Source organism: Parambassis ranga, chromosome 2 (genome assembly GCF_900634625.1).
Source record: "Parambassis ranga chromosome 2, fParRan2.1, whole genome shotgun sequence".
NCBI lineage: Eukaryota > Metazoa > Chordata > Actinopteri > Ambassidae > Parambassis > Parambassis ranga.
Window position 1 is genome coordinate 38,073,193 of NC_041023.1, and position 26,945 is coordinate 38,100,137.

General features: G+C 43.3%; 2 protein-coding genes across 8 annotated transcripts in view; both read right to left on the reverse strand.

The window, feature by feature from the left end:
- Nucleotides 1-1,087: 1,087 nt before the first annotated feature.
- Nucleotides 1,088-8,780, reverse strand: LOC114431327 (carboxy-terminal domain RNA polymerase II polypeptide A small phosphatase 1-like). Its single transcript, XM_028398934.1, has 7 exons — nt 7,903-8,780; nt 4,202-4,350; nt 3,985-4,086; nt 3,665-3,721; nt 3,213-3,305; nt 2,949-3,134; nt 1,088-2,878 (listed from the first exon to the last, which is right to left on the reverse strand). The coding sequence occupies exons 1-7, from the start codon at nt 7,970-7,972 to the stop codon at nt 2,750-2,752; spliced, it is 786 nt and encodes a 261-aa protein (XP_028254735.1). The 5' UTR covers nt 7,973-8,780; the 3' UTR covers nt 1,088-2,749.
- A 1,301-nt stretch (nt 8,781-10,081) lies between these two features.
- Nucleotides 10,082-26,945, reverse strand: part of LOC114446033 (striated muscle preferentially expressed protein kinase-like) — a 28,490-nt gene continuing 11,626 nt past the window's right edge. For all 7 annotated transcript variants that reach the window (XM_028421438.1, XM_028421429.1, XM_028421444.1 and 4 more), the window contains 38 exons: nt 25,854-26,642; nt 25,340-25,740; nt 24,897-25,043; nt 24,629-24,811; nt 22,400-22,521; nt 22,212-22,300; nt 21,956-22,131; nt 21,695-21,881; nt 21,548-21,621; nt 21,317-21,475; nt 21,040-21,229; nt 20,738-20,967; nt 20,544-20,663; nt 20,358-20,462; nt 20,074-20,280; nt 19,878-20,001; nt 19,628-19,800; nt 19,446-19,558; nt 19,207-19,375; nt 18,981-19,080; nt 18,278-18,478; nt 17,930-17,987; nt 17,769-17,846; nt 17,512-17,684; nt 17,392-17,418; nt 17,150-17,302; nt 16,753-16,795; nt 16,571-16,636; nt 14,020-16,492; nt 13,783-13,950; nt 13,524-13,646; nt 13,170-13,334; nt 12,476-13,094; nt 12,152-12,391; nt 11,848-12,071; nt 11,687-11,762; nt 11,462-11,611; nt 10,082-11,300 (listed from right to left, as the gene is read on the reverse strand). In XM_028421438.1, the coding sequence (XP_028277239.1) occupies nt 11,063-11,300; nt 11,462-11,611; nt 11,687-11,762; nt 11,848-12,071; nt 12,152-12,391; nt 12,476-13,094; nt 13,170-13,334; nt 13,524-13,646; nt 13,783-13,950; nt 14,020-16,492; nt 16,571-16,636; nt 16,753-16,795; nt 17,150-17,302; nt 17,392-17,418; nt 17,512-17,684; nt 17,769-17,846; nt 17,930-17,987; nt 18,278-18,478; nt 18,981-19,080; nt 19,207-19,375; nt 19,446-19,558; nt 19,628-19,800; nt 19,878-20,001; nt 20,074-20,280; nt 20,358-20,462; nt 20,544-20,663; nt 20,738-20,967; nt 21,040-21,229; nt 21,317-21,475; nt 21,548-21,621; nt 21,695-21,881; nt 21,956-22,131; nt 22,212-22,300; nt 22,400-22,521; nt 24,629-24,811; nt 24,897-25,043; nt 25,340-25,740; nt 25,854-26,642 (9,133 nt within the window). In that variant the 3' untranslated portion in view covers nt 10,082-11,062. The remainder of the gene's footprint in view (nt 11,301-11,461; nt 11,612-11,686; nt 11,763-11,847; nt 12,072-12,151; nt 12,392-12,475; nt 13,095-13,169; nt 13,335-13,523; nt 13,647-13,782; nt 13,951-14,019; nt 16,493-16,570; nt 16,637-16,752; nt 16,796-17,149; nt 17,303-17,391; nt 17,419-17,511; nt 17,685-17,768; nt 17,847-17,929; nt 17,988-18,277; nt 18,479-18,980; nt 19,081-19,206; nt 19,376-19,445; nt 19,559-19,627; nt 19,801-19,877; nt 20,002-20,073; nt 20,281-20,357; nt 20,463-20,543; nt 20,664-20,737; nt 20,968-21,039; nt 21,230-21,316; nt 21,476-21,547; nt 21,622-21,694; nt 21,882-21,955; nt 22,132-22,211; nt 22,301-22,399; nt 22,522-24,628; nt 24,812-24,896; nt 25,044-25,339; nt 25,741-25,853; nt 26,643-26,945) is intronic.

The following is a 26,945-nucleotide window of genomic DNA, read 5'->3' on the forward strand; positions in this document are numbered from 1 at the left end:
TTCCTGTCTGCATCTCAGGCTGAAGCGTATTTGATTCCTGTAGTCTGCCAGTTTCCTAGAGGTCTTTTCATGTTCCCTCACCAATCGTAGGGTGTCCTTCCCAAAGTGATTGGCAACATGTTGAACCACTGTTTCGAAGCTTGCTGTGGTGCAGGAAAACCCACGTGACCGATGACGTCCTCTCAGTGAATCACATGACTGGTTCAATCACTCGACACTGCTTCATAACTTGAGACTTTGCTGAAACCGGCTCAGTCCAAAACAGTGGAAAAAATATTGTTTAACAATAAAAATGTTTGAATTACTATCCAGGCATATCCACAAGCTCCTATTGCAATACATACATTTATAGAATCAACTGACCAAAACCAATTAATCAGTCTTAACTAAAATATATGTACATCACACACCTGGTTACACTCATCACGTAATCAAGTGTCCTATTTCACCACTAGAGGTCACTAAAACGAAGCTTTGAATGAATGAACCCATACGCGACACAATTGATGAAGTGGTTCAATACTGCTTCATTGCTTCATTTGGACATCACTACTGTCGCCCACAATGACCGTGAATTCTCAGAACTAATGTTATTATTATCCATGTTAAATTACTAAATGAAGACGCGTTTCAAACGATTTCAACGTTACTTAAAAAAAAAGATGGCGGACTTCCGGGTTCGTCGATGTACGGTATCCGACGTGGCCAAAAGTAATCAAAGAACAACAATATGAAACAGCAAAAAAAGAACTTGGGTTTTATATACACTAAAATCGAAAGAATTGTAAATCTTTTAGAAAGACAATTTAGAAATAAATACTGATGCATTTGAACGTTTCTAGCAATTAAATAAAATGTAAACAATGACAACATAGCAATTACATTTTAAGAAATTATGTGTAAGAACAGCTAGAAAAATTGTTTTTAAGAAAGGATAATGCTCAACACTTCTTTCATTTAGCATTTATGGGAAAATGGCATTATAACATACATGTCCATACATAATTTGGTATGATAAACAACAAAAAGTTCAAAAAATTAGGTTACATCTATTGAATCATGAATACAGTAACTTGAATATTCCATATATTAATGAAATTTGTTTGCTTTATTACTGTGCAAAACAACATATACATATCTACTGAATGTGTAAGAAGTACAGTATCCGCGAATGGGCCCCCATTTTTTTCAATGACAAAATGTTCCTATAAATACTTCTGTTTTCCATCAGAACTTAACCGAACTGTGATGATGGCTTTTCAAAACTTACCCTGTTATGTGCCTACAATAGTAAGATACAACCACTGTTATTTGTTTGCTGGTGCGGCATATTCTACCTGCTAATGTATGAGGTAACCAACCTGGTCTTGCATGAAAACAGCCAGACCACACACTGTAAATATTGTATTGGAGGGCAACTCCAGGATAAAAAATAAAATCAGTTTTTTCATATAATAAACAAGCTAATTTGATTGACAAGAATTTGTTAAACATAGAAAAATAATGCGGTGGAATTAATGGTCATCTCTGGCTTGCATCAAATCCACCGTTTCCATTCATCAGTGTCAACACATGGCATTGTCAACGCAAATGAGGGACAAGTCTGGACCAAAGAGATCTCTGTGAGGTTACAGTGTGACTGCAAAAGGTAAAATCCATCCTTGTCCAACATATTTAAACCACTTTGTTGTTACTAAACCGCTACTTGCAGAATGCCCTAGGCCACTTTGCTTGAATTTGTCCTTTTGTTCTACATCTATTTCAGTCGATCTCTGCTGAATGTTTATTAATAGTGTTCAAGGGTGGATTTTCTTTTAAAACCACACTTGTGTGTCCTCACATGGCAGCTCACCCCCTTCAATCCACATTTTATGACAAAGTCCTGAAATTGTTTCCAGCCTGTGTACCGTGTCGGGAAAAAAAAAAAAAAAACTTTGAAGCTTAACATACCTGACCAAACAAGCCCTTCTCTTAATGGTCAAACACTTTGTAAGTTTGTGCTTAAAAGCAACAAAGAGGCCATAAATCAAATATAAGGTGTGGCAATATATGCTGCAAAACATAACCCCCAAATAATGATCCCCAATTATCATGAAAATGTTTTTCAGCTGGGTTTAGTATACACATTGTGCTAAAATCACTTTAAATTGTTCTATAGACTACACACTGTGCTTGTAAAGTGCTGTCCCATCCATTTTAAGTCACTGCCCCAGCTGAGTTTAAAGATTTTTTAAAAACAGATTCATCCATAACACTGTTGTTTCAAAACACCTGATCATCTAAAATCTCTAAAATGTCACTTGGTTTTAGACAAATAGTGTGGCAAAAAATTATGTTGTGTGCTATTCCAACATGTTTAAAATTAAAAACATGTACAGTACATATCCACCTTCTGTCCGTTCCGAGTTTATTTGCACGTAACCTTCCCAAAAGAAAAATTCCTGTCTGAATCCTGCATTACTCTGCAAGATGAGGCTGTTAAATCCATGTCCAGTACCCAGTCTGTGTCCAGAGAACTTTTGGACTCAGTGATGTTCATTCATCCACTGTGTGGAAGCCAGTTTTCTGTTTGGCCAGGAGGTGGCAGTGTTGGTGCTATTACGGTCACTGAACCCTCCCGAGCAAGTTGGTGAAGCAGCTTGTGTTCTGGTGGGCAGTGATAGCTGGAGCTGGAGCGTCGTTGCTGGTGTGTGCATTTCTTGTATTTTTTGTTCAGATCCGAGATGAAGAAAAAAAATGTCGAACAATGTTAGCTCGTGGTCCCTTGGTGCTTGAGGACTGTGTAGACATTATCCACTTTGCTCAGCCTCTCAAAGAATGGGATGAGGTCCAGAAGCTCAGTGTCAGACATGTCATCGAACCATGAGGCCACAGGCACCTGGATAAAAACACAAGTTACACAAAAGATGCATAAAAGTAAAATAACCACTAATATGCAGGATACTCACTGCGTTGTCTGGGTGGAAGATGTAGGAGGCGGGGGAGTTGTCAACGATGATGACCTTGTTGAGGTCGCGACCGAGGCGACTCAGGTCCTTGACGTAGTTCCCTCGGTGGAAGACACAAGACTCCCGGAAAAGGCGGCAACGAAATGCACCCCACTTGTCCAGGAGATCAGAGACGGGGTCTGCATACTAAAGCAGAGAATGCAGATTTATAGACTTGCACTTTTACAGCCGATGGATAAAACTTCCCGCTGGGTTTCTTCACACCTTGGCTAAGCTGGCGGTGAACAGGACGCACTCAAACAGCTCTCCCATCCTCTTCAGAAATTCATCAACATGTGGCCGCTTCAGGACATACACCTGGAACACACAGATGCACTAAATACATGTTTCTACAAGTGACTGAGGTAAAGTAGTATAACCTTTCTGTTTCACATGCAAATAAAGGCTGGATATTTTCATAAAGATATGCAGAGAGGCTCCTTGAAGTGTTTTTCTTCTTCCTGTTTGCAGCTGAGGGCAGCGTTCCTGAACCAAGTCATCCAGAATAGGCTGTGCTTGTCTGAACAAACCTATCCTGGATTACTTGAATCAGGCCCAGACCCATGGCGTATCATCCATCTTCAAGCAGCTGTCTTCAAATCCCTTAAACACTGACAACACTTGGCAATTGACACACGGCTCAACATGGCCAAAATGATGTGTGATGCTAGCATTACCTGGTGTACTGTTCCATCTATTTCCACAGGAATTATGAAATCTGCGTTGTTTACAGGCTGATAAAAAGACAAAAAAAAGAGTTTAAGACAGGAGAAACAACACACCGCTCTCTTAGAACGCAGGTAGACAGCTGACAGTGTGCATATCATAGTGTTTGGATTGTAGAACCAGCTAGTTAGGGTTTGGCATTTGTCTGCAACAAGATAAATGTCACTGTCGGAGCCAACAACAACCAAGAAGTCTAGGGGTGTTTCATAGCTCTCCAAGTGAAACTATGTGCTTTAAAGACATTTGAGATTTACACATTACTTTCATTTACCTTGAAAGAGCTGTGAACTAATGTCTCATCCAAATCTATAACAACACAGATTTTTCCCGAGTCTTTTGACTTCACTGGAGGCAGCAGTGGCTTCACCTGGATCTAAAAACACCATAAAATAATAGATGTGTAAAGAAAAAGTATACAAAAAAATAATAAAAGAATAATTATTGTTGTATCTGTTGCTGTCAAAACACACCAAGAAAAAAATACATACCTTGGAAACACTTCCATTCTCTTCCACCAATAAAGGGGCATTGTTGTTGACTGGTGGTGGTTCGGGCTGGTCCCGACATAGACAGCAAAAGAGGCTGGAAAAGAGGCCTCCACTCCTGGGCTTCTTGGAGGATGGAGAGGGAGAGGAACCTGCAGAAGAAAATTTTTGACTACATCTGGGTTCATGGAAATCCAAATTATTTAACTTAAATATCAGCTTTTGTTGTAAATGTGTTTTCTATATGACACACTTTGTTTCTGTAGTCGCACTTTGTACACTAAACTGATGACTCCAGCTCAGTGGTTGTATAAAAACAGTAAAAAAAGACACCCAGCAACTTTCCTCATACCTCCGTCATGTGCACAAACACTCCTGGAAACACACGTGCCTGCCAGGAGCTCTTGCGTAACTGCCCCTCTGATGTCAGCACAAAACTCCCAATGAGCATCCAGCTCCTTTAAACTTATGTTAACAAGCATACAGGCTCTAGACGCAACCTTTTTTTCATTTTTCACCCTCCGTCATTCAGACTGAAAACTAACTAAAGGCAACGCAACAAAAGCTCCACCTGGCCCCTGCCAAACTGATGATTATTAACCAGACAAACTTGGCACATGCTGAATGAGGGTTTATTCTTGCAGTTTCAGGAGCGTCCTGCAGCCTGGCTGCTAGCGTTTTGGATCATAATCAAATATGCACATTTGAGCTGAGGTTTAGCTGCTAGCAAGACAGTGTGAAGTGAATACATTCCCTGCATAATAAGATAATTAAATGATGAAACATGTTTTTATTAAACAATGTTTGTGGTGATGAGCTATTCCTCATTCATGACTTCATCATCATGTCATGTGGAAAGATAAGTAGGGCGACTTATTTACTGGAAGCAATTTAAGGTGGCACCAAGAGATGTACACTTTTTTTTTCTTACACATTTTTTAGCTACAAACATCTGTCACTGGCACTTTGCTGCTTTCACAAGAGCTGTTTCATAACTTTTTAGTGTTACATTTTGTCTCTGTGTCTTTATGCACTCTCTCCGTCTGTCCGGACGTGACTGTGTTACCAACACACAAACCTCTGTTGTCCATCTCTCACGCCTCTTTCATTCCCTCTGCGCCATTCCCTCCTACTCCATTTGTGGATTCAAACCCCGTCTGACCCTCCGCCGGCCTCTGCCGTGCTTGGGCCAAAACAGGAAGAGGAAACAGACGGGTATCAGTGCAGGAAGCCACTTGCTATCATGTTTTAGCATAAGCCTGTGATACTATTATCCATGTAGGGAGCAAAACTATCTCAACTAAAACTGGAGGAAGAAGAAATGTTTAAGTGTCAACTCTTCCCTCCCCTGTGACTTCATTCACTCTTTTATGTCTTTAGGATTTTCAGCATTCACTTCCATGTCCTTATTTGCTCCCTGAAGGCTGGCTTCACGTCAGTGTTTTTGTCTTTTCAAGCGGGTGCCGACTACAAAACACACGTTAATTGATAAAAAGGCACATTATGAGGATGACAAAGAGAGAGCTGATTTATGGAGTACACAGGAACACACTGCAGGCTATAAGAAATATCCCCGGACTCATGCCTAAACCTGAGTTAAACCAAAAAGAGCAAGCCTTGTAAAAGTTTCTCGGATCTTTCTATAAAATGAGGCTGTTTCAGTGACTGACTCTGTAACATTGCACTGTGGAGGCTGTACCATCTGTTCCATGGCTCCTTCTTCTACTTCTCATGGCTTAATATAGATGTTTGGGTGTGTCGCCGTGTTGCGGGATGAACGAAGGACCAATCGGATTTCTCCCTGATGTGCAATGGATAACAATCTAATACAATTAAGGAGTCTCTCTACTGATGCTGAATCAGATGAACAAGTGTGCGTGTTTACACTTATATTATTGTAATCTGTGTTATTCAGAAAATACTCATTCATCTATGTTATTTACTAGGATCGAGCAAAGATAAATTGATTATTTGCTGTCAATTATAGCATTAGGTACAGTTTTTGTTTATTAAATTATCAAAATAACAGAAAACATGTATACTTCTGTTCTATAATTACACAGCGTCTCTCCCCGTGAGCCCAATATGAGGAAAAACCCTAAAAAGTAAGAAATTGCTTTTAATTTTTCAGCCTTTTAAGCTGTGTTTTTTGATATTGTCTTTAAAAAAACACATCTGGCACAAATGAAAGACTCATTTGTGTGCTGCTTTGTAAAAATCCTCTATTAACTCTGTGTAAAAACACAGAAAGCTGTTTGGCTTGAACAACAGTAACACATTTTTTAATCAGTAAAAAAACACCCAATGAGTGAGAAACGATATCAGTAGAATTACTGTGTAATCAGTGTTGCTGCTAGGTAGCAAACACATACCAACCTAATCATGAATTAGACTGTTGACTGTGTTGTCACACTGGAGAGTAAAGTAAAGTAAAGTAACTCAGGAACCAAACTCCATCTTATCTTATTATTGATTTACCCAGCTCTGCCTGTTTCCCAAAGACAGAATAAATCAAATGGAATCAGCATGAAATAATTCCCTGTGCATGAGCTCCCTTCAGACTGGCTTATCAGCTTTTTATGCCTGTCAGTGATTTCATTTCAGCCCCTCAATCAAGATAACACATGGTGCTAACAACCAAAAACAAATAAAGGCAGCCTTTGCCTGAGCTTTCCTGTTTAGCTTATTCATTCAAAACTTAGGATGCACAGATTTGACCTACATGTCTGATACTGCTAATAAGACAGCTGACCTACTGTATTTAATCAAGATAAATGAGGTAAGTGTGTAACTAATTACAAAAAAAGAGCTATAAAACTCTCCAATACAAGCAGACACTAATTAAAATGTTTCAACTGGTAATTATCAAGTCAACACGTTGAAAGGAACACCATAATAAATGTTGATTATTATATTATCCTGGTTCAATCATCTATATAGTCATTCTATGCTCTTAAGCTGCAACAACTAATGAATGAGTGGAGGACATTTCCGCTGGTTTATCAATCTAATTAAGACTGAGTATTAATTATATACAATCAATCAATAATGCAAGCAATCATATCAATAATAGGTAACAGAATGCATCTGAATACCAGAGCCCACAAAAATTTAACCACATATCAGTCCATCTATTAGCATGTTAAGCAATTGTGCCAAAGGTGACCCAACAGTTGAGAAACACTAACATATCTTGATCTGAGAACACAGGCAAACCTGATCCTTCAGAGAAACTAAACGTTTCAATATGAAAGTGAACATGCTGCCACATACATGATCACCAATGTGAATTTATACATTAGGCTGCTGTTAATCCTGCTTAGGCCACACATATCACAACAGTAAAGTCTTCACCTCCAGCCACATCAGCATTGCTGGCTGCTGACTGACTGACAGGTCATCTGATTACTCAGTAAACTGCATTTGCACACTGGTGTGTGTACAGAATAATCAATAACATCACCGTGCTGCCACATGATATACAATTTTGAGATGTTTATGTAATAAAATGAAGCACCTCTGCTTTCAGAAAAAGGCCGCAGCCCTGACCTGTGCAGAGCACTGAGTTTCAGTGAGTTTGTGCAGCAGTGCCGGCTGTAACGTGTTGTTACTGTAAGCAGATTACTGCGTAGGCTCCTGCTAACTCTGATCTAAGAGCTGCAAAACTTTTTAGTGACAGAGGACGAACAAATGAAAACACTCACCCCTCTCTGCGCCTTTACTTCCCTCTTCATCCCGGCTGACTTGGGTGATAACTGAGGACGGATTGTCCATCACATCCAGGTCTGATCCAGACTGCTGACCTCACACTTTAAAGTTAGAGTTTGTTCGCTGACTCGGTACTGCTGCATTAAAACCAACTTCAACGAAAACAAAGCCGAAAGCGCGCAGGAAAACGTCGCAACAAGTTGCCTACAGCACGTCCATTTTACACCCAGGGGTGTCCGTTCAGATGCCCGCTTAAGCTTTCAAAGTGGGGAAGTTACAAAACATTTGTCAAGGAGTTAGTAACTTTGATTCAATATGGTGCTCGACTCCGCTCGCAATTTCAAGATACAAACATGGAGGTTTCAAGGTTTCCCATTTCACTTAAAGTGGCGCAGTGAGGGAATGGCAGCAAAGGACGCTCCTTCTTCTCGCGTCTGTACGTTTGACGATGATCCCTTAAAGTAACCCGAAACAAAGTTACTCAAAAGTTAGCTAAGCTAGCAAGCTAGCTTCACCGCACTCACTTCAAGCAAGAATGACCCTCTTAAACGCAACCTAAACACAGTAAATATATGTTGTACACTTCTAACAATTTATATCACACCATGTGATAGATTAAAACTCAGCTAAACACCAGACAGCGAGGCAAACTCAGTAACTCGCACGCTGTAAACACCGCGCTCGCTTGCAGATATTTTCACCGGCAGGTTTACGTTCTGTGGGAGGATGTTACAACCGTACCCGTCGTGTAGTTACAAGAAGCAGCGATTTACTCAAAAGCTAAACTATCTCTTTATCCCTTTTCTTTTGTTTTGAAGGACTAACAGCGATGAAACGCCCAGTTTGGGTCCCCTTGAAACTGCCTCAGTAAGGGAGCGTCGCACAAGTGCAGACTGTGGACGTTCTTTTCACAATAACATCAAAAATAATACCCACGAATCCGAAATTATTATTATTATTATTATTATTATTATTATTATTATTATTATTATTATTATTATTATTATTATTATTATTATCAGCATAAGATAGGGACTGTCTTTAGCAACAGAATGCTTACAATACAATAATAAGAAGAATAGAATACTAAACTAGCAGAAAGTAAAGAAAAAGTTTTTTTTTAAGTATTTATTCACTAAAATGAAAACTCAAAAATAATCTCAGTGTGAACATAATAAACCTAACCTTATTTGCTACCACCTGTGTTTAGGCAGCATTGTTCTGTCCTCTGCTAGTAAACAAGGCAAGGAAGTAAACAAATGTTTGAATGAAGTGCAGCAGTCTATTGAGATTCTCCACAGCCTTTGAGATTCCCGGGAAGGTTCTCAGCAGGAGCAGTGCTGTTTGTGTTGTTTCACAGCTCCTGAAATTTAAAATTTAACCCCCGTTATGTATACATATATTACTGTTTTTTCCTTGTATGGAGTGATATTGTTAAATATCATGTATTTGACGTGTATTTGGGGACGAAAACCTCCATATTTCACCATTTTTGGATGTGAATGTGTTGCTTGGAGGAACATGAATAGTTGTTTCCTCACTTAGTTCATAGTCAGAATCCTCCTCTATTTCAATGTCATGATCAGGATGAGTTTCAGAGCCTCCAGGTCTGCCATCAGTTCAGGTCTCATGCTCATTTTGATCTCTGACAGCGAGTATTGCCCTGTGATGGACTGGTGGCCTGTCCAGGCTGTACCCCTACACTGAGTGTCCACTAAATGTGGGTAGAGTTTCCCATGGGAACAGAAGAAATTCCCATGAAAAAAAACCTGCTTTCTTGCACTTTACATTTGAGGTCAAGAAGACGGGAAAAGGGTTGTCCAATAACCAGAAGGTTGGTTGTTCAATCCCAGCTCCTCCCTAGTCACTGTTGTGTGTCCTTGGGCAAGGCACTTTACCCGCATTGCTTCAAGTGTACTCACTGGTGTGTGGCGCGTCTTGTCAGTCATTGTATGACATCGCTTGGCAGCAGCCTCAAGAAATTTCCCATCTGTGGGACTAATAAAGGATTATAAAATTAAAAAAAATTAAATTAAAATATATCTGTGTGTGTGTGTGTGTGTGTGTGAGAGAGAGAGAGAGAGAGAGAGAGAGAGAGATTGGGGTTCTGACCCTATTTAGCCTCCACTTTGACTCCTGGGCTGAACAATATTTAAGGGGAGTAATTTTCCCAATGTATCAATAGTTTATTACATACTATTTCATAAAAACAACTTTGTCCACATATAAACACCGCAAATTGGTACATTTACAAATCTTCAACCATCCAAATTCATACAAAAAAGGAACACTGTGAGAGCAATACACAAGACGTTCTATTGTTACAAGGACTAATTTATGTGCATCTCTTTCAAATATGCTCATAAAACTTTGTTCAAATATTTTTAAAGTTGTGAATAGGAACCAATGGAGACACATTTTACAAGAGGAACATTTTGGACATTCATCCGATTTAGGCACTGACTAGGTGATCATGATTTGAGCAAACCTGACCAGCCGTTACTGACAAACCATGGCGATAAACCTGTGTAGGTCTTTTCAGAGTAAAATGTAAAAATCTACATTACAGATTAGCTTTTCACAGCTGTATTACACTTAGAGTTTTAACCACAGAACTAGACCACAAATCTCCCTAAAATAGCTCATGTTCACTGTGTGTCTTAACATCAATCACAAAGACACTCTTTGTTTTTATCCTTTTTTTCCCTCAATTTGAAAAGCGAAAATGCTCATGCACTCACACACACACACACACACACACACACAAATAAATTAACATGAAAAAAGTAAACAATTTCCAAAAGAATATTTTTGGTTTTGAGTTTAAAAATGTGACTGAATGCAAAAATAAATTAGCAGCATAAATCATGGTACATTCACATGAGTTGTTTACTACTAAACTGAGTGACATAAACAAGGAGAAATACTAATGATACGCATGTTCCAGGCTGATCGTGCTAAAACAAATATTTATGTGCAATTTCAAAATTCACAATGTGATTGAGAAATTGTGCAATCAAGAGAAAACGGAAGAACATCCTGTGTCCTCAGGAGCATTTAACCCACACCTCACAGCAGTGTGACTCTCCTTCCTCCTGTGTCTGTGTTGATCAGATTGACCCGACTCTGCATGTCTGCTGCTGCATTTTCATTGTCTCACTTTGAGCTGGGGATGTGTGGTGCGGTTCCAGACCCAGGGGACTGGGGTGAGCTCTGGTAGGTGCGTAGCAGCACCTTGTGCTTGGTGGCGTCCTCTGTGCGACGACACTGTTGTTCCACCAGGAACTCTTTGAGCCGTCCAGACGTGAAGGTGAGAGTCTGTCTCCTCAGCTTCATTAGGTAGGAATCCTGCAGCCAGGCATGAGTGAAGCAGTCTCGTGTGGTCGGCCGGGCCCTAAATAACACACACATGTGATCTTCAATTACATTTATATTGCCACCAGACTCCATTGAAAAAATGGCCTTTTTTCCTCAGAGAACACAGGAACTACTGCAGTCTACCACTGCTTCTACTAGCTAACTTTTTTGTGTAGTTGTTTTTTTTACCCCACTCACCATGGGTAACTACTCAACATCTTCTTGAGAAAAGCGGAGGCACTTTGGGACACGTTTGAATACAGTTTTGTAGGGTCGAACTTGGCCATCAGGATTTTAGTTTCAACTTTCTGAGGGTCTTTATCTTCAAATGGCAGCCGACCGCTCAGCCTGGAGGAAGACAGAAGAAAAGTAGTCCACCAACTCTCACCTTAACTGACAAACTAAAGAGAAATCATGACTTACATGATGTAGGTGACAACTCCAACAGTCCAAATATCTGCAGGAGGACCAACCACTTCACCTTTTACCATCTCAGGAGCTTTTAATTTGAAAAAGGAAAAGAATAATGTCACAATTTCTGTTTTCAAAAAGCAGCTGAGAGACAAGTTGACAAGTGTCTGTACCCATGTATTCCAGCGTTCCTGCTCCTGAGTCCTGGTGCTTGAGGCTGAGAGGGTTGAAACTCTGAGCGCTCCCAAAATCCACAATCTTGATGGCGTTGAGGTTGGTCACCATGATGTTGTCAGACTTGAGGTCCAGATGGAGGACGCGCCGGCTGTGGAGGTACTCGACTCCCTGCAGAATCTGCACCAGGTATCCCACCACGTCGTCCTCAGAGTAACGAAACCTTAAGTATGCAAAAAAGAACTTTTGCTGTATAATTCTGTGTGAGTTTGTCATTGTAAGGTGAAACATCTGCTATCTTACCTGTCAATGAGGCTGAACAGCAGCTCTTTGCCGGTGCAGTACTCTGCCACCAGCACCAGGTAGCGTGGTGTGACGTAGGCCTCATGCAGAGCCATGATCTTCTCATTGTGAAGAGATTTCAGGATCTCGTACTCCTTCAGGACATCCTGCTTGTTGTCCTGAGTGTAGGGAATGATCTTGGCCATGTAGATTTTACCTGTGGCGTTCTCTCTGCACTCTCGAATGACTCCAAACCGTCCCCTGAAGACATCAAAGTCATCTTATGATTTCAGTTCAGGTTAAAATGACCCAGTCTCACATACTCAACACACAACACAAACTCACCTTCCTTTCTCTTCTAGGAACGTGTACGGTTTCTGTGGAACTCCTTGTCGTAGAGCAGTGGAAGGTGTAGCACGTCCTGAGGGGGTTCCTCGGGTAGGGGTACTGGCTCCCTCTCCGATGGGGCTCAGACTGGAGGTCTGGAGCACCTGCGGGGTAAAGGAGACGGGGGTCGGGGCAACATGGGCGGTGGTGTTTGTGGGGACATATGTGGGCACTGCGGCTGGTTTTGTTGGAGTTGAGGGCGGCGTTACAAGAGTTGGAGGTGTCTGAGTCATGGGGGTCACCACATTAACTGGACTCTGGGGTTTAGGAAGAACAAAGGGTGGAGGTGCTTTGACTGTCGGGGAGGAAGGAAGAACGGAGCTTAACTTTTCCAGCGCTGTGCCTCCAGATGGCGAGGGAGGGTTTGCTGAAGGGCTGGAAGGATGGGAGTGTGGAGGTGTGGGAGTGACAGCCATTTTGGGTGAGAGAGATGGAGTAGAGGTGGAGGTGGTGATGGAGACTGTGGTTCTGGGGGTATTGTTCTGGACTGGTTTGAGTGGAGGGACAGTGACTGAGGAGGTAACAATAGGCTCAGGGACTGTTTTAACTATGGCGACCACAGGCGTAGCTCCTCCACCTGTGGGAACAACAGTATGAGGCTCATTCATTTACACTCTCTATGAACACATATAATATTTCCTTTTTAAAATACCTGATGTGTCCAGGTTAACTGGAGCAGACCAGTTGCTGTACGGCCCCTGTCCGGCCTTGTTCACGCAGGAAACTCTGAACCTGAAGGTGCCTCCTTGTGGCAGGTCTGTGATGTTGTAGTAGCAGTCAGCCACTCCAGTGGCCACAGTTAACCATTTAGAATCACCTGCAGGACAGAGGTGAGCTTTATGTGGCTTTGCTGCATCTTTATAGACACACAATGGAGTTAAGCACAGATGCTGGATTTCATGTTAAATATAAAGGTAAAATGTACTTGTAGTCCTGGTATTGAACACTAGATGGCAGTGCTGGCGTGCTAATTAACTGACTCAAACCATTAAATTTACCCACTCACCTTCTGTTTTTCTTTCCAGAGTGTAGCTGCATGGGGATTTTGTGTCTGCTGGCTTCCACAACACCAGGGCGGTGTTGTTGTAAGTCTGAGGGACTTCAGGGGTTCCTGGTCGTTTTGGGTGGCCTTCAAGGGTGGAAAACAGGAGAATGGGTCAGAAAATGGAAATGTTAGATAAAACCAGCTCATATAAGCACAATTGTTCAAAGGTAACCCAACATTTCTCCACACTGGCCCTTTAAGATGAATAAAACAGACTTACAAGCTATTGAAAGTGTGCAGGAGGTAGTGATGGTCGCTATTTGATTGATCGCCACACATTCAAAAACTCCAGCATCCTTGTGGTTGGACTTCATGATCATAAGAAGCTGCCGGCCGTCTGGGTGGGAGATCAGGCTGATCCTGTCATCCACCTCCAACGGCTTCCGGTCTGAAACACAGAGAAAAAGTTTAGCACCATTGTTTGGATGATTGTTATCATTAAGATAACTAGAGGTACCTTTCATCCATGTGATTTCTGGAGGGGGGCTTCCAGCTGGAAGGCAGCTCAGAGTGACAGACTCCCCTTCCAGTAAGATGTGGTCTTTGAGTTTGATGTGGAACACCGGAGCGAAATCTGAAGCCGAGCGGATGAACTCTTCATTCTTTGTTTCTTCTTTGGGGACTGATGAGGGCAGATCAGATTGGGAAGGAGTTTTCTCCTTCCTGCTTCGTGTCCGACCCCATCTGTCCCATCGGGATCTTCTGTCACTCTCTGAGGTTTTCTCAGATTGGATGCTGGAAGTGGAGTCCACTGATTCCTTGGATGCGGCGGCGCTGGTTTGTGTCGCCAGCTGATTCTCAGGGATGCCCATGCCCTTAAGCCCACGGCCTTCTGAGTGTGAATGGCGGTGGCGAGAGAACAGCGGTGTGCTCCTTCCCTCTGCGTCTCCTTTCCTCTCCTCAGACTGACTGCGGATTTTTGAAGATATTTCAGCCACTTTGTTTTCAAACTTCTGCCTCATTGCCAGGACAGGAGAGTCTGTGACTTTGTTTGAATCTTTTTGAAGCAGCTCCTTCTGACTCCCCTTGCTATCTTTATCCTTCCTCTCCTCTGACTGAGTCCGTATTTTGGCAGAGATTCCTGCTACTTTGGACTCAAACTTACGCCTCATTGCAGAAACTGATGACTCCTCAGCTTTTCTCTCATCCAGCTCCTTTGTGTCCAGAGACTTACTGCGACCAACAGCCCATGAAACCCTCTTGTTTGCAGCTGATTCCTGCTTTTCTTCCTTTGGTTTTTCACCCTTCTTTTCAACAGATGTAGACCTCTTCGCCCGTAAGGACAACCTCCCGATCAGCCCCAGGCCTGTTTCCTTATCTTCTTCTCTTAGATCTTGAACTGATTTGGATTTCTCCTGCAGCCCCTTGGAGACCATCTCCAAAGGTGCTCCCCTTGGTCCTGGCCTGTAAACCTCCTCTCCTTCTGCTGCCTTTCGGTTCAACACAGGTGATCTCTCTTCTGATTTGTTCCTGGTCAGCTTTCGAAGGCCACGCGTCAAAGATGACTCCCGCTTCTTAAACCTTGCTTCAAAGACCTCCTCTGAGTCGATGTCTTTGATATCTGTTCTGAGCACTGGCTGACGAGCGATGGTGGGAAGATCAGAGTTTGATGAAGAGGAAACAGAACCAGGGGATTGGTCTGCTGTTGCTACTTTGGAGAATACCGCAGGATGTTCAGGTGATGTATCTGCTGACTCATTTGCAGCAGGAGGTGTTTGAGTGATTTCCTTTTCATGAATATGTAACACCTGGTTTCTTTTGCTCTCTTCTACTTCATCCTCCTCCTCTATTACAATTATTGGAGTGATAACAGAGGGCGATCTAGACTCAGGTTCTACTTTATCTGCATGTTCTGGCTCTGTTTTGGTCCTTGTCTTCCCATCCTGCTCTTTCACTCTATGTTTCTGCTGTTGGTCCGATCTTCCTGGTGCAGACTCAAGTGTTGATTGCTCTGTCAGTGCAGACATTGAAATTGCCTCCTGGAGTTTCTTCCCATCTACGCTACCATTGCTCACAGATGGGATCTCTAATGGGGCTCCGAACCTGCGGTGCAGGGGCATAGGCTCAGAGTCCCCCTGAGTGAAGGAGGCGCTTTTGCGAAAAACTTTGGTCTTTGGCATGTCCTCTCCTGTACTCTCTGAAGATGCAGCCCTGGTGAGTGTAGATTCTGCTGTTCTAGATCTCCTTAAATTTCGATCTAAAGATCCCGTCTGCCTCTCGTCTTCTATGCCGAGTGTTTCGAACAGGGGTCCTCGCAGGCCACTCATCTTTTTGTCCACATTTCCTCCTCTGAGCAGCCGCTGCCTCATCAGTTCCAGTTTCAGGGCATAATCCTCCTGGCTTAGCTTTGCTGCTCCAGGGCTTGGGCTGCGATTAGGTAGCTCCATAGAAACAGCCTTTTTCAGATTCTTGCTACTTGCTTCTGAAGCCTGATCTGCATTTTCCTCTTCTGGGTCAATGTGGAGAAGCAGTGCTGAATCAGCAGAGCTGCCTCTCCTCATGGTAGCCCGTCTTGCCTTTGTCTGCGATTCATCAGACTCTACACTGGATCCTTTTTGAAGTGGAACTCGATTTGTCTTTTCAATTCTCTCTTCATTTGGGATTTCCTCTTCATCTTTCATCCTTTTACTCGTCCCTCCACTGGTACCTACTACAGCTATGTTTTTCCTTGTCCCATCAGCACCGGTGACATCCTCATCCCCTGGGATCTCATTAAGGGAGACTCTTGAACCAGAGAAGACCATGGACAGAGGCATGGGGATAAAAGGAAGCTCATCCACGTCTGCGTCAGAGTCTGACGAAGAGGAGGGTGGAGGGGAGCCTTCTTTTAAATGCCGGGCCACAGCGATGGAGACGTGGCTGGACGAGTCACTGAGGAGCTCGGGGATGGAGCGCATCACCATCTTGGATTTGTAGCTGATCAGAGAGCGCTTAAAAAAAGACGAAGAAATTCATTTACCCAATAATATATTGAAGTTATTTTTGACTTTCACATCCTGTTGTCTCACCTGCCATCGCCTCCTGGACAAAACCTGCTTCAGCATAGCTGTGCTGATACTCTTGTTTGTTGGTGACTGCAAGACAAAAAGAGCAGAGTCGTCATTAACCTTGGTGAAGAGAGATATAAATAAAACCTACAGCACAATGAAAGCTTGAGGCAGGACGTTAGACTTATAAAATGGCAGCTCACCTTGAACCAAGGATGACGAAGGCACTCAACAGCACTGGGCCTCCTAAGAGAGTGAAAGCAGTTAAGGTTTAGACATAGTGGAAGTATTTTGGCTGTGCTAAATTTAATCTCATGTCCTCAGACATAAATGTCTCATATTTGTGATTTCTTTCTTGCAAACTATAATTTTTCCTAGTATTTTTTTCTAATGAGTGCAACTCATGTTTATAATTTTCTCATTAATTTGATTTTTTTTCTTAAATTTACAACTATAATGTCAGAAAATATCTACATATTTACTTGTACATTTCAGTTTTATTCTCAAAAATCTGAAAAAATCTCATTCTTCATTGATCTGTTGAGGATGGGCTGTTATTTGTAAATGTAAATCACTGGACACTGGAGTGAAGATGCTTACAGTCTGTCCACAACCAAAAGCTTGATGACAAATCCCTTTGCTTCTTTGCAGAGATCAGAAAACATGCTCTCCTCAAACGCCACATTGTAGTTCCGGATGTTTAAGGCAGTGGCTCTGTCGTTCTCACCAGCAAACGGAGACACCCCTGTAAGACTAAAACACATTAAAAAAACAAAAAAAGATCAATACTAAGGAGAAGTAAACACCATTTGTGTACGATGATGTTCAAATTTGCAACATACCAGAGGTAGGTGATGACACCAACAGGCCTGTGGGAAAAAGCAGGACAGATGAATGATTTGAATTTGGCAACTACCTGCGGTGTGGAGTCACTTCTCCATGCAAGAGAACAGGTGGCTTACCATATGTCTGTTGCTATGGAAACGGGAGTTTGGTTAACAATCTCTGGTGCAACATATTCTGGCGTGCCGTATTTGCAGTAATAATCCTCTGAAGCCCCCAATTTCAAAGCATTTCCAAAGTCGCAGATGCGGATGTGGTCACTGGCTGGACTTGCCATTAAAATGTTTTCTGGCTGGAAGGGGTGTAAAACAAGAACGACAAGAGTATAAGAACTGTAAACAACCTTCACTTCGGTCAAACTGAGGTGAAGCGATACCTTAATGTCGAGGTGAATAATGTTTTTTTGGTTGAGATAACGAAGACCCTCCAGAACCTGCTGCACACTGCTGCGGATCTGTAATGTGAATCATAAGGGGCTAAAACATAAAGCCACGTTACATAATAACAGCGCAGTGCAGTCAGCAGAAGCACACAAACCTCCAGTTCCATCACTGTTGTTTTCTTGGCCATTCTTTCCAGCAGCTCCTCGTGACATCTTTACACACACAGATGAGGAAAAATACTGCGACTTGACTGCACAGTCCAAGTGGTAGGTGCATGAGAGATGAATTATAAATGAGCAAAACTCCCACACATCCAATCTATTGCTAATTCCGCTCAGAGACAGTGAGTCACAGAGAAAAAGCTGCTTCATTCATGCCTCCAGGGGACGGCAGAAGACATTAGTATTAATGCTTTCTTGAGATGCGTTTAAGTGCACTTTTGTTTGAAAATAAACCAGAGAAAACTGGAGACAATCCTGTTTGCTAAGCATAAAATGGATACAACTCAGTGATGAGCACCACCACATTCTTCTTCTCAAAAGCATCCTGGAAGTAGAGGATCCTCTCGTTGTCCAGCTCGGACAGCAGATCCATCTCTCTGAGAGCCAAGGCTTTCCTCTTTCCTCGAGCGCAGATGAATTTGGCTGCGAACTCGGCCTTTCCTTTCTTCTGCGTCACCTTCTTTACGTAAGAGAAAGCCCCCCTGAAACAAGATTCACACACTTTAAGAGTAAAGTTTTACTTAACATTGGAATTTGTTATCATAGCAACAGTTTTTTGTGTTAAGCTGAGACATTGATTTAAGATTATTATATGATTTATATTAGTCTGAGCAAGCTAACAAACCAGATTTGCAGAACCACAAGCTTGTTAGGAAAAACAGTAGATTTAACCAACGCATTTATCACTTCTTGTTTATAAACTATACATTTTGTCTGCTATTTGAGAAAGCTATATTCTTATTGTACAATTCAGTCAGAGCCGATCTCAGCCAAGTCAGACCAAAACAAATCATCTGTCGGCTGATATTCACCCCACGCAGGCTGGTGACTCATCTTTCGTTTCAGTCTGCTGTTGTTAAGCAGGTAAAGCTACCCCTCCCCGTCCTACCCCACCTCCCTCCCACGGCCTGACCCCTGAGCACTCAAACAGCCATTAGCGTCAGCGCTGTGTCTGAAGAGAAACGAGGCAGCACCACCACTTACCTCCCTATCTCTTTGTGGATATGATAGTAATCTGTCAAACGCCTCATTTTCCTCAGAATGGTCCCCTCGTCCTCCATTGGCTCGGCTGCTTCTTGTCGCTCTGCAAGGAGCACAGGCATTGTAACAGATGCTTTCATTTTTCAACAACAGAACATCTCCTCTTTTATTTCTCACTGTATTGCTAAATAAAAGTTCTCAATACAGAACTGATTCTAGTGTGGCAGACCTGTGTGAACTGTGAGCTCAGCCTTGCAGGAGTTGGAGCCAGCCAGGTTCTTTGCAGTGCAGGTGTACACCCCTGAGTGTTCGGGCTGAGCGTTGAGGATGACAAGCGAGTATTCCGGGTCATCGTACACAAACGTGAAGTGGCTGCTCTCGCAGAGAAGCGAATCATCCTGCAAATGACCAATCAGCTGTTCATATTTACTCATTTGGATAACATCTGTGTTCTGTTGAGCATCATACCTTGTACCACAGTATATCAGGGTCTGGTTTCCCTTCAACCACGACAGCCAGGCGAGACGTCTCCCCGACGTGCAATTCCACATCCTCCATGATGGATTCAAATTTAGGAGCAACTACAGAAGAAGGTGATGAGATTCTTGTTCACATAAATTTTTATCATGTGGGGATGTGCCTGAACTGACCTGCCATAGCCAGCTGAATGGTGCAGAGGTCGCTGCCAAACTGGTTGCTCGCAGTGACCACCAGCTGACCCACGTCTGTGCTCCTGACACGCTGTACTTTCAGGGTGTGCTGGTCATCGTCTGGCATGCTCATCTCGTACATCCCGGGTCTGCTGACCAACACTACGCCTCTCCTGAAGAGAAGTCAGATGATGTATCATGCTGCCTCTGTATCTTTAAATCATAAATCATTCAAAGGAAAAGCGCTGACCTTTTCCAGGTGACGGCTGCATGCGCGTGGTTCAGGGTGATAGTGATGTTCGCAGGTTGGTTCTCAACAACATACACAACGTCTGGTTTCTCCGTAATGACTGGTGCTTTCCTCATATAAGGTCCTGCACACATCAAAACCTTACACTTAGCATTTGGTCAACATGCATATGTTGTCTTTGTGCTGCACTGGATACCTCTGTCTAGCAGCTGGACCAGATCAGTAGCAGGTGATGGTTTGCTCAGCGTCTTCCCTGTGGACGTCAGCACTCTGAAAGCGTAGCGGACTCCCTTTGACAGAGAGGTGACAGTGTAGTTGGTCTCTCTTATGTTAGACACCACGACGGACCACTGGATGGAGCCCAGAGGCTGCTGCTGTACCACATACAGCAAGGAGCCAGCATCTGCAAACACATATGCTGTTTAAATCTGTCATCGGGGTGACATACAGGGACATAGTGAGGTCTAAAAGAGAAGCTACCAAATGAAGGATCAAGTCTCTTTGGTCTCTTCCAGCTGAGGGTGATAGTTTTTCCTGTTATGGCCTCGATCACAGGTGGCCCATCAGGAGGGTCAGGAACAATACCTATTTTCAAATACATAAAGATATGAGGAAAATCTTGTATTCTGTAAACTACAGCATCCAACATTGAGCATTTGTCCCTACCTGTGACATATAGATGAGCATAGCAGGCTGCTTTGCCCACTTTATTAGCAATGACGGCCTTGTAGACTCCCCCATGAGCGTGACAAGCATTCCTGATGACCAGATTGTGGACATCCCTGTCTGGAGAACAGACACATGACATTCTTATTCACCATCGATTTCATTGTTTTGCTTGTTATGGGTTCTTTGCTTACACTGAGTCATTTTACGATCCTCGCTGCTCTCTATGCGCTTGCCGTTGTGGTACCAGGAGATAGTTGGGTAGGGCATGCCTGCTACTTTGCATTTAAGGACTGCCTCTTTCCCCTCGATCACCTCCACATCAGCCAGAGGTTTGAAGAAATCTGGCATGGTCCTCTTCTCCACTTCATTTTCCAGCATTTCAGGCTCCTCTGGGATGGATGGCATCTTCTCCAGCTTGGCCCTGGAAAGAAAAAATAAATGAGTTTCTCTGATCTCCACTCTTTGCACAACTTTTCTGTCTTTTTGCTCTTACATGTGTGAAGTGATGGCAGCTCTGGGCTCTTGCATGTACAGCTCAGCAGTGCATTCAGACTTCCCGTGAAAGTTCTCAGCCACTGCCGTGAAAAAGCCTTCTGTGTCACTGCTGACGTGGGCGATGACAAGCGAGTGACGACCCCCCTCTTGAAGGATGCGAACATTATCACTTTCCTCCACTGGAGTCTCTGTGAAAATGTTAACATGGTAAATAAAACATTCTGAAGAGTGTGACTTTGACAAAATCATGCACACACATTGATGGAAATTCTTACCAAAATGCATCCATGTGACTCGTGGAGCGGGTAATCCGCTCACCTTACAGTCAAAGCGTGCAGTACGACCTTCAATGACCTCCAGGATGTCCAGTTTACGAGTGAACAGCGGCTCCTTCGATGGAGTGACTCTTAGGTTTGCACTTGAGGTCAGCTCCTCTAAAGATGCACATGTACGTTAGTCGTCAGTACTTATAAGGTGTTATTAAGAACAAGGTGTTTGCATCTCACCTTTAGCAGTGCTCAGCTTGCAAGTGTATGTCCCACTGTCATCCTCGTGCATTGAATTCAGCATTAAACGACATCTACAGAAAAGAACAAAACACCTTTTAGAACTAGAGTTGCTGCTAGCAAAACTAAGGACACAAATAAACACACCTCTTCCCATCAAAGTGCATCTTGCAGTTGAGCAGTGCCGGCTGGATCAGCTTCCCATTGGAGAGCCAGTCCACATCCACATCTGGAGGTCCTGTGATGTAGCACTCAAACATGGCCGACTCCCCAGCCCTAACTGCCACGTCATTTACTTCCTGGGTGATTTTTAATGTCTTTTGTGTTTCAGGTGCTGAAAAAAAACAGATTAACCCTGAGGAAATACTCCTTTAACATGACTGAACATGACAGTTATTCATCACTCACCTCTGACGTCCACTCTGCATTCTGCCTGCTTGAAACCATACTCGTTGACGATCTTGCAAACATAAATCCCTGCGTCTGACCTCTGAGCTGAGCTGATTCTCATTTCACTGGCGTCATCCTCTGTTTCTCTCAGAGCAAAGCGCCCTGTTGTCTTCACTGTGACTCCGTCCTTAAACCTGGTGCCATCAAAGTTACTGTTTAATAATAGAGGAATGTGACAGTTGATGTCATACATTTGAGATTAAGGCAGTATTACCAGTGAACAATTGGTTTGGGCTGCCCTCTGATCTTCGCCGAGATGACAACATCTTGACCTTCAGTTACTCCCTGGTCACATGGCACCACCTTTTAAAGAATCACAGTGTAAAGATGGCGGTAGATGCAGCTGTGTCAGGAGGATATGTCCAGCAGAAACCATCTAGAAACTGAGCTGCTGACTCTTACTTGAAATAAGGGAGGCTCTTTGAAGTGGACCCTTTTCGTCAGACAAGGTGAGTCCCTAACCTCCATCGCCTCCTCCTGCGGACTCAGGTACTCCTCATCTGACTGGACTGTACTGCTGACATCTGGGGAAACATGGCAAACAGCAGCTATCACACATTGCATGTGCTCTGAAGACAACAGGAGAGCAATCCTGGCCATAAGCATTACAGAAACTTACTGCTATGTCTAATTCATTTTTATTTGGGTTCATTAAAAGGTCAGCTCTGATTTGCACACTTCTTAATAGAAGTAATTAAGATCAAATCCTTCTGAAATATGGTGAACACAGCACTAGGGTGGCTTGGTAAACCTTTCCAACAAGAACAATCTGTCAGAGCTTTCCAGTGTTTACAGTCGTTGCTTGCTTTCCTGCTGATATTTCTGCCGAGATGAGCAGCTGTCAGCGTAAGAGTGGTATGTTCAAGCAGAGTGGGCCGCATGCATCACACACACACACTCCTAAGGGCGTAGGGACCACTCTGAAGTGACCGTAACTGAACAGATATTCAATTAATCCCTTAATCCCTGAACCCATCATTCACTTATTCCCACAAGTTCCAGAGTAGACACAGTGTCTGGAATCCCGGCAGATTCTGTTAAAGTCTGAATGAATTCAAAAACATAATGCCACCTTCTCCCCTTTCTTCCCTTTAGCTGTTAAACTCACACATCAGTAATAAACAGATGACACTGACACAACTGACTGAAATGAAAAAAATCCATCAGTGGAAAAGAATTCTGCTATATATATGTGAAATCTTGGTTTAAAAAAAAAGGAAAAACAACCTACCTACAGTCACATCTCTGAGCAGCGTCTGAGCACCAGGGGAAAACTCCCTGGAGTGTTTATGTAAACCTGCCAACTCTTACACAACTGCTCAGCAGTCTGAGCCAGCTAGCTCCATTCTTTATTCAGTCCATATTCTCACAGAAATAATATACAAAATAGTTGATTAATCACTGAATTTATTATATTATTGTAATATTTGCTACATTTTAATTCAAAAAATGTAATTGCTATGATATTGTGTCAAAATTCATGGCTAGAGGTATGTCCTAGGCTAAAAGCATCCGCAGTATCTGCAGACCTTAAACTGGACTACTCAAGCTGAAAAAGTGTTTTCACTGAGACTATGGCTGAGGGCCACCATTTGTGCTGACAAGAATCCATTTCTGTGCATAAGGCTTGTTCTAGTTACAGGACTTGTATAATTGTTCCCCACACTGCATCAGCACACTTGTTTATTTATTTTTAAACACAAAATATAAAAGACTTTTGATAGTTCATGCAAAAAATACACAATATACTGTTAATCTCCTACACCATAGTGAGCTTTGACATCCTTTGAAGCCAAATCAATCCCTCCCACTACTTTGGCTTTGCCCTGCCAAAAAAGAAAAATCTACTGTTCCCACCTAAACCAGCGAAAATGAATCACATAATCTCCCTCCACATTTTGACAACTCCATCTCCAAGCCCTGTAGCGTGAAATCTAGAGTGATGAAAAGCTCCATGATTGCAGCACGCGGGAACATAAAGCAGACAGCAATTACCCGAGAGAACAAGAGGCCGGCTAAAAATACTCCAGCAAGTTAGACTCAGCTGGCCTAATATGGCAACAGAGGCCCTGTGGTGGTGGTGAGGCAGCACCAGAGAGTGTGCTCTCATTTGTTAACAAAATGGTGCAAGCTGCATATACATGAGCTGTGAGAGCGTTGCAAGCATTTCACACAAACCGCACAATATAAACACAATGACACTGCAGGCGCATTTATTATAGGAACCTTTTCCAAAAGGAATATTTATTAAGTTTAGAATTTGAATGCCGCGGCTGCCTCTGAGACTCAGGAGACCTTAGTGTGACGGGGCAGCTCTGTGCTTTGAATCCACATAGAGGGGGAGCTCGGCGCCTTCAAGAATTAATAGGTTGTCATGGCAACTATCGCAGCGAGGAGCCCCGGTTGGGATGCTGAGCTCCAGCAGGCCTTTGTAGTCATTAAGACAGAATGTCAGGCGGAGGAGGGCTGGCAGTGGATTAAAGCGAGTGAGTCAACACGTTCATGTATTTCAAGGACGGCTTCGTTTTCATGTGCCTCTGTCTTCATTTAAATGTGTGTTCCATGCTTGTAAATGTGTCACTGTAACGCCAAATGTGTGATGTCCTTCCATGGTCTCTCTCTCTCTCTCACCTGATTGGATGTGAAGCTGGGCGCTGCAGGACGATCTGCCCGCTGTGTTGACAGCTGTGACGCAGTACGACCCCACGTTGTTCGGCCTCATCTCCTTTATCAGTAGACTGTGCTGCTCGCCCTCTGATTTAACTACATGGAAGGCATCGCTCCGGATCTCCATGTTATTTTTCCTCCATGTTACTGAGAAGCCACAGAAAAACACATGACAAACTGGGGAAGAATGTATGCATATGAATAATGTAATCAATATATTGCATCTCTTCACCTGTGGGGGCTGGGTTGCCACTGATGATACATTTCAGCATCACCTTAGAGCCACCAGGTTCTGTGGTGTCCTTCAGAGGCGTCTCAAACCTTGGGGCCTCGGCTGGCTCCTCGTCAGCAGAGAGGTAGGAGTCGTCAGACGAGCTCCCTGGAGGCGACAGGTCAGGTTTATGAGGAACAGTAAATGGGTTAGGCCTTAAAATGGGCTAGTTTCCTTTTTTGGGTTTCCATGTGAAATGAGTTCAATCAATGAGTCTGTGTCCGATGGCAACAAGTCCCAGTACTAGATTAATTTTCCATGCTGGACAATATAACACACACACTTATTATTTTAATGTGCACTTGTTCTAGTTCTTTTCTTAGCCACTTGTGATGACAGATTTGTGTGGGTGCTGCCTGTTATGTTATCATTCTTTATAAGTAATGATAATAAATTTATCCTACCTTCCTCTGGAGACCTGGGTTGAGCAGAGCGACCCCTGCTGTTTTTGCGAAGTCTACCATCCCTCCTCCTGCTCCTGTCGGTGGCCTTTTCCATCTCCATGGGTTCATCCTCCACCAGGATGGTAGGGATATTCACTTTTAGGGCTGGAGATGTCCGCCCCACCTCCGCCTTCCTCTTTTTTAGGAGCGGGCTGATGGAAGGAGAAGCTGACGGGGTGTTGCGGGGGGGCTTGGGTGGACACTGGAACCCTGGTTCCCTTAAATTTTTTGGGCATGACGTGTTCCCTGTTGGGCTCGGTGATCTGTGGTCTGCTTTGTGGTCTCTGGAAGAGGATGAAGATTTGTGTGATGAGGCAGCCAGTGTGTCTTTGTCAGCTGCCTGCAAGCTCTGTATGGTTTCCCTGCATACAAAGACATAAAGACTGTTACATAACAATGACAAATGTGGAATAATACTAGATCAGTAAATAATTTCAATCTAAAACAAATCCATCAGTAAAGAAAATCTTCAAACCTGATGAGGCTTGTCCTCGTGGCTGTTGGCAATGGTTGCCTTGGTAACTGGTGAACTGGTGGTGTCTCCATGGTAACAGAGATTTTCCCTGTGCTTCCTTGTGATGAGTTATCCCCTGGTTTCCCTAGTGAACCTGGCTGTGTCATCTTATCCTTTCCAGGGATGTTACTGTGATTCCCCAGACCTGCTCCTTCCTTCTCCCCATCTTTTCTCTCCTCCAGGGCTCGATCCCTTGCCTCTAGCTTTTTAACTACTTGAGGAGGAATGGGCTCTAGTTTCCCTGCATTCAGCCTATCTTTGTTTGACAGCTGCTCAGTTGAATATGCCTTCTTCAAGCTTGGCTTCCCCACAAGTTTCTTGATCCTCTGGAGCTCCTCTGCAAACTTGCTTTGGTATGTCTGGACCTTCTGGGAGTAGCTCGTCCTGTCCTCTAGAGAAGAAGCCCGTTGCTTAAATGCAGCTCTTTTCTGAGCTGCTCCCTCCAGGATCCGGCTCTCCTCTTTGCTGGGGCCTCCTGACTTTTTTCCACTGTCGTCTAACTCTAAGGACAGTGCCACTCTTGGCAGATCCACACTCCCCCTTCGCTCCTCAAAAGCCCGAACCTTGTCGAAGATCTTGGGTCCAGCACGAGCCAGTTTGGGTGTCATGACAACACTGTTAACACCAGATGACTGGCCTGTCTGAGAGGGTTCCACTTCTTGTTTTTGGGCACTGATGCTGTTTTTGTGTGTGCTGAGAGGTGGCTGGGAGTGGGGGGAGAGTCCCTCTGATTCATCAGCAGTATGAGTCCTAGAGGGGTGAGGGTCGAGGGGAAATGGAGGTGTGTGATTAGATCTTGTAGTACAGTTGCGAAGAAAGTCTTCGGAAGAGTAAAGATGTCCACGGGTGTCATTTTGTCTGTTTTATATTCACAACTTGTGTCTTTGCTCTTGTTGAGCAACACATCAGACAATATATAATGATGCAAAGACAAATAATAGTAGTCATGTTGCAGCAAAAAAACAACAAAACACTTTTAGTACACAAATATAGAAAAAAAGTGCCCTTGCTCTAACTTTGTATACAAAAACACCATGCCTAAAAAGAACCTGT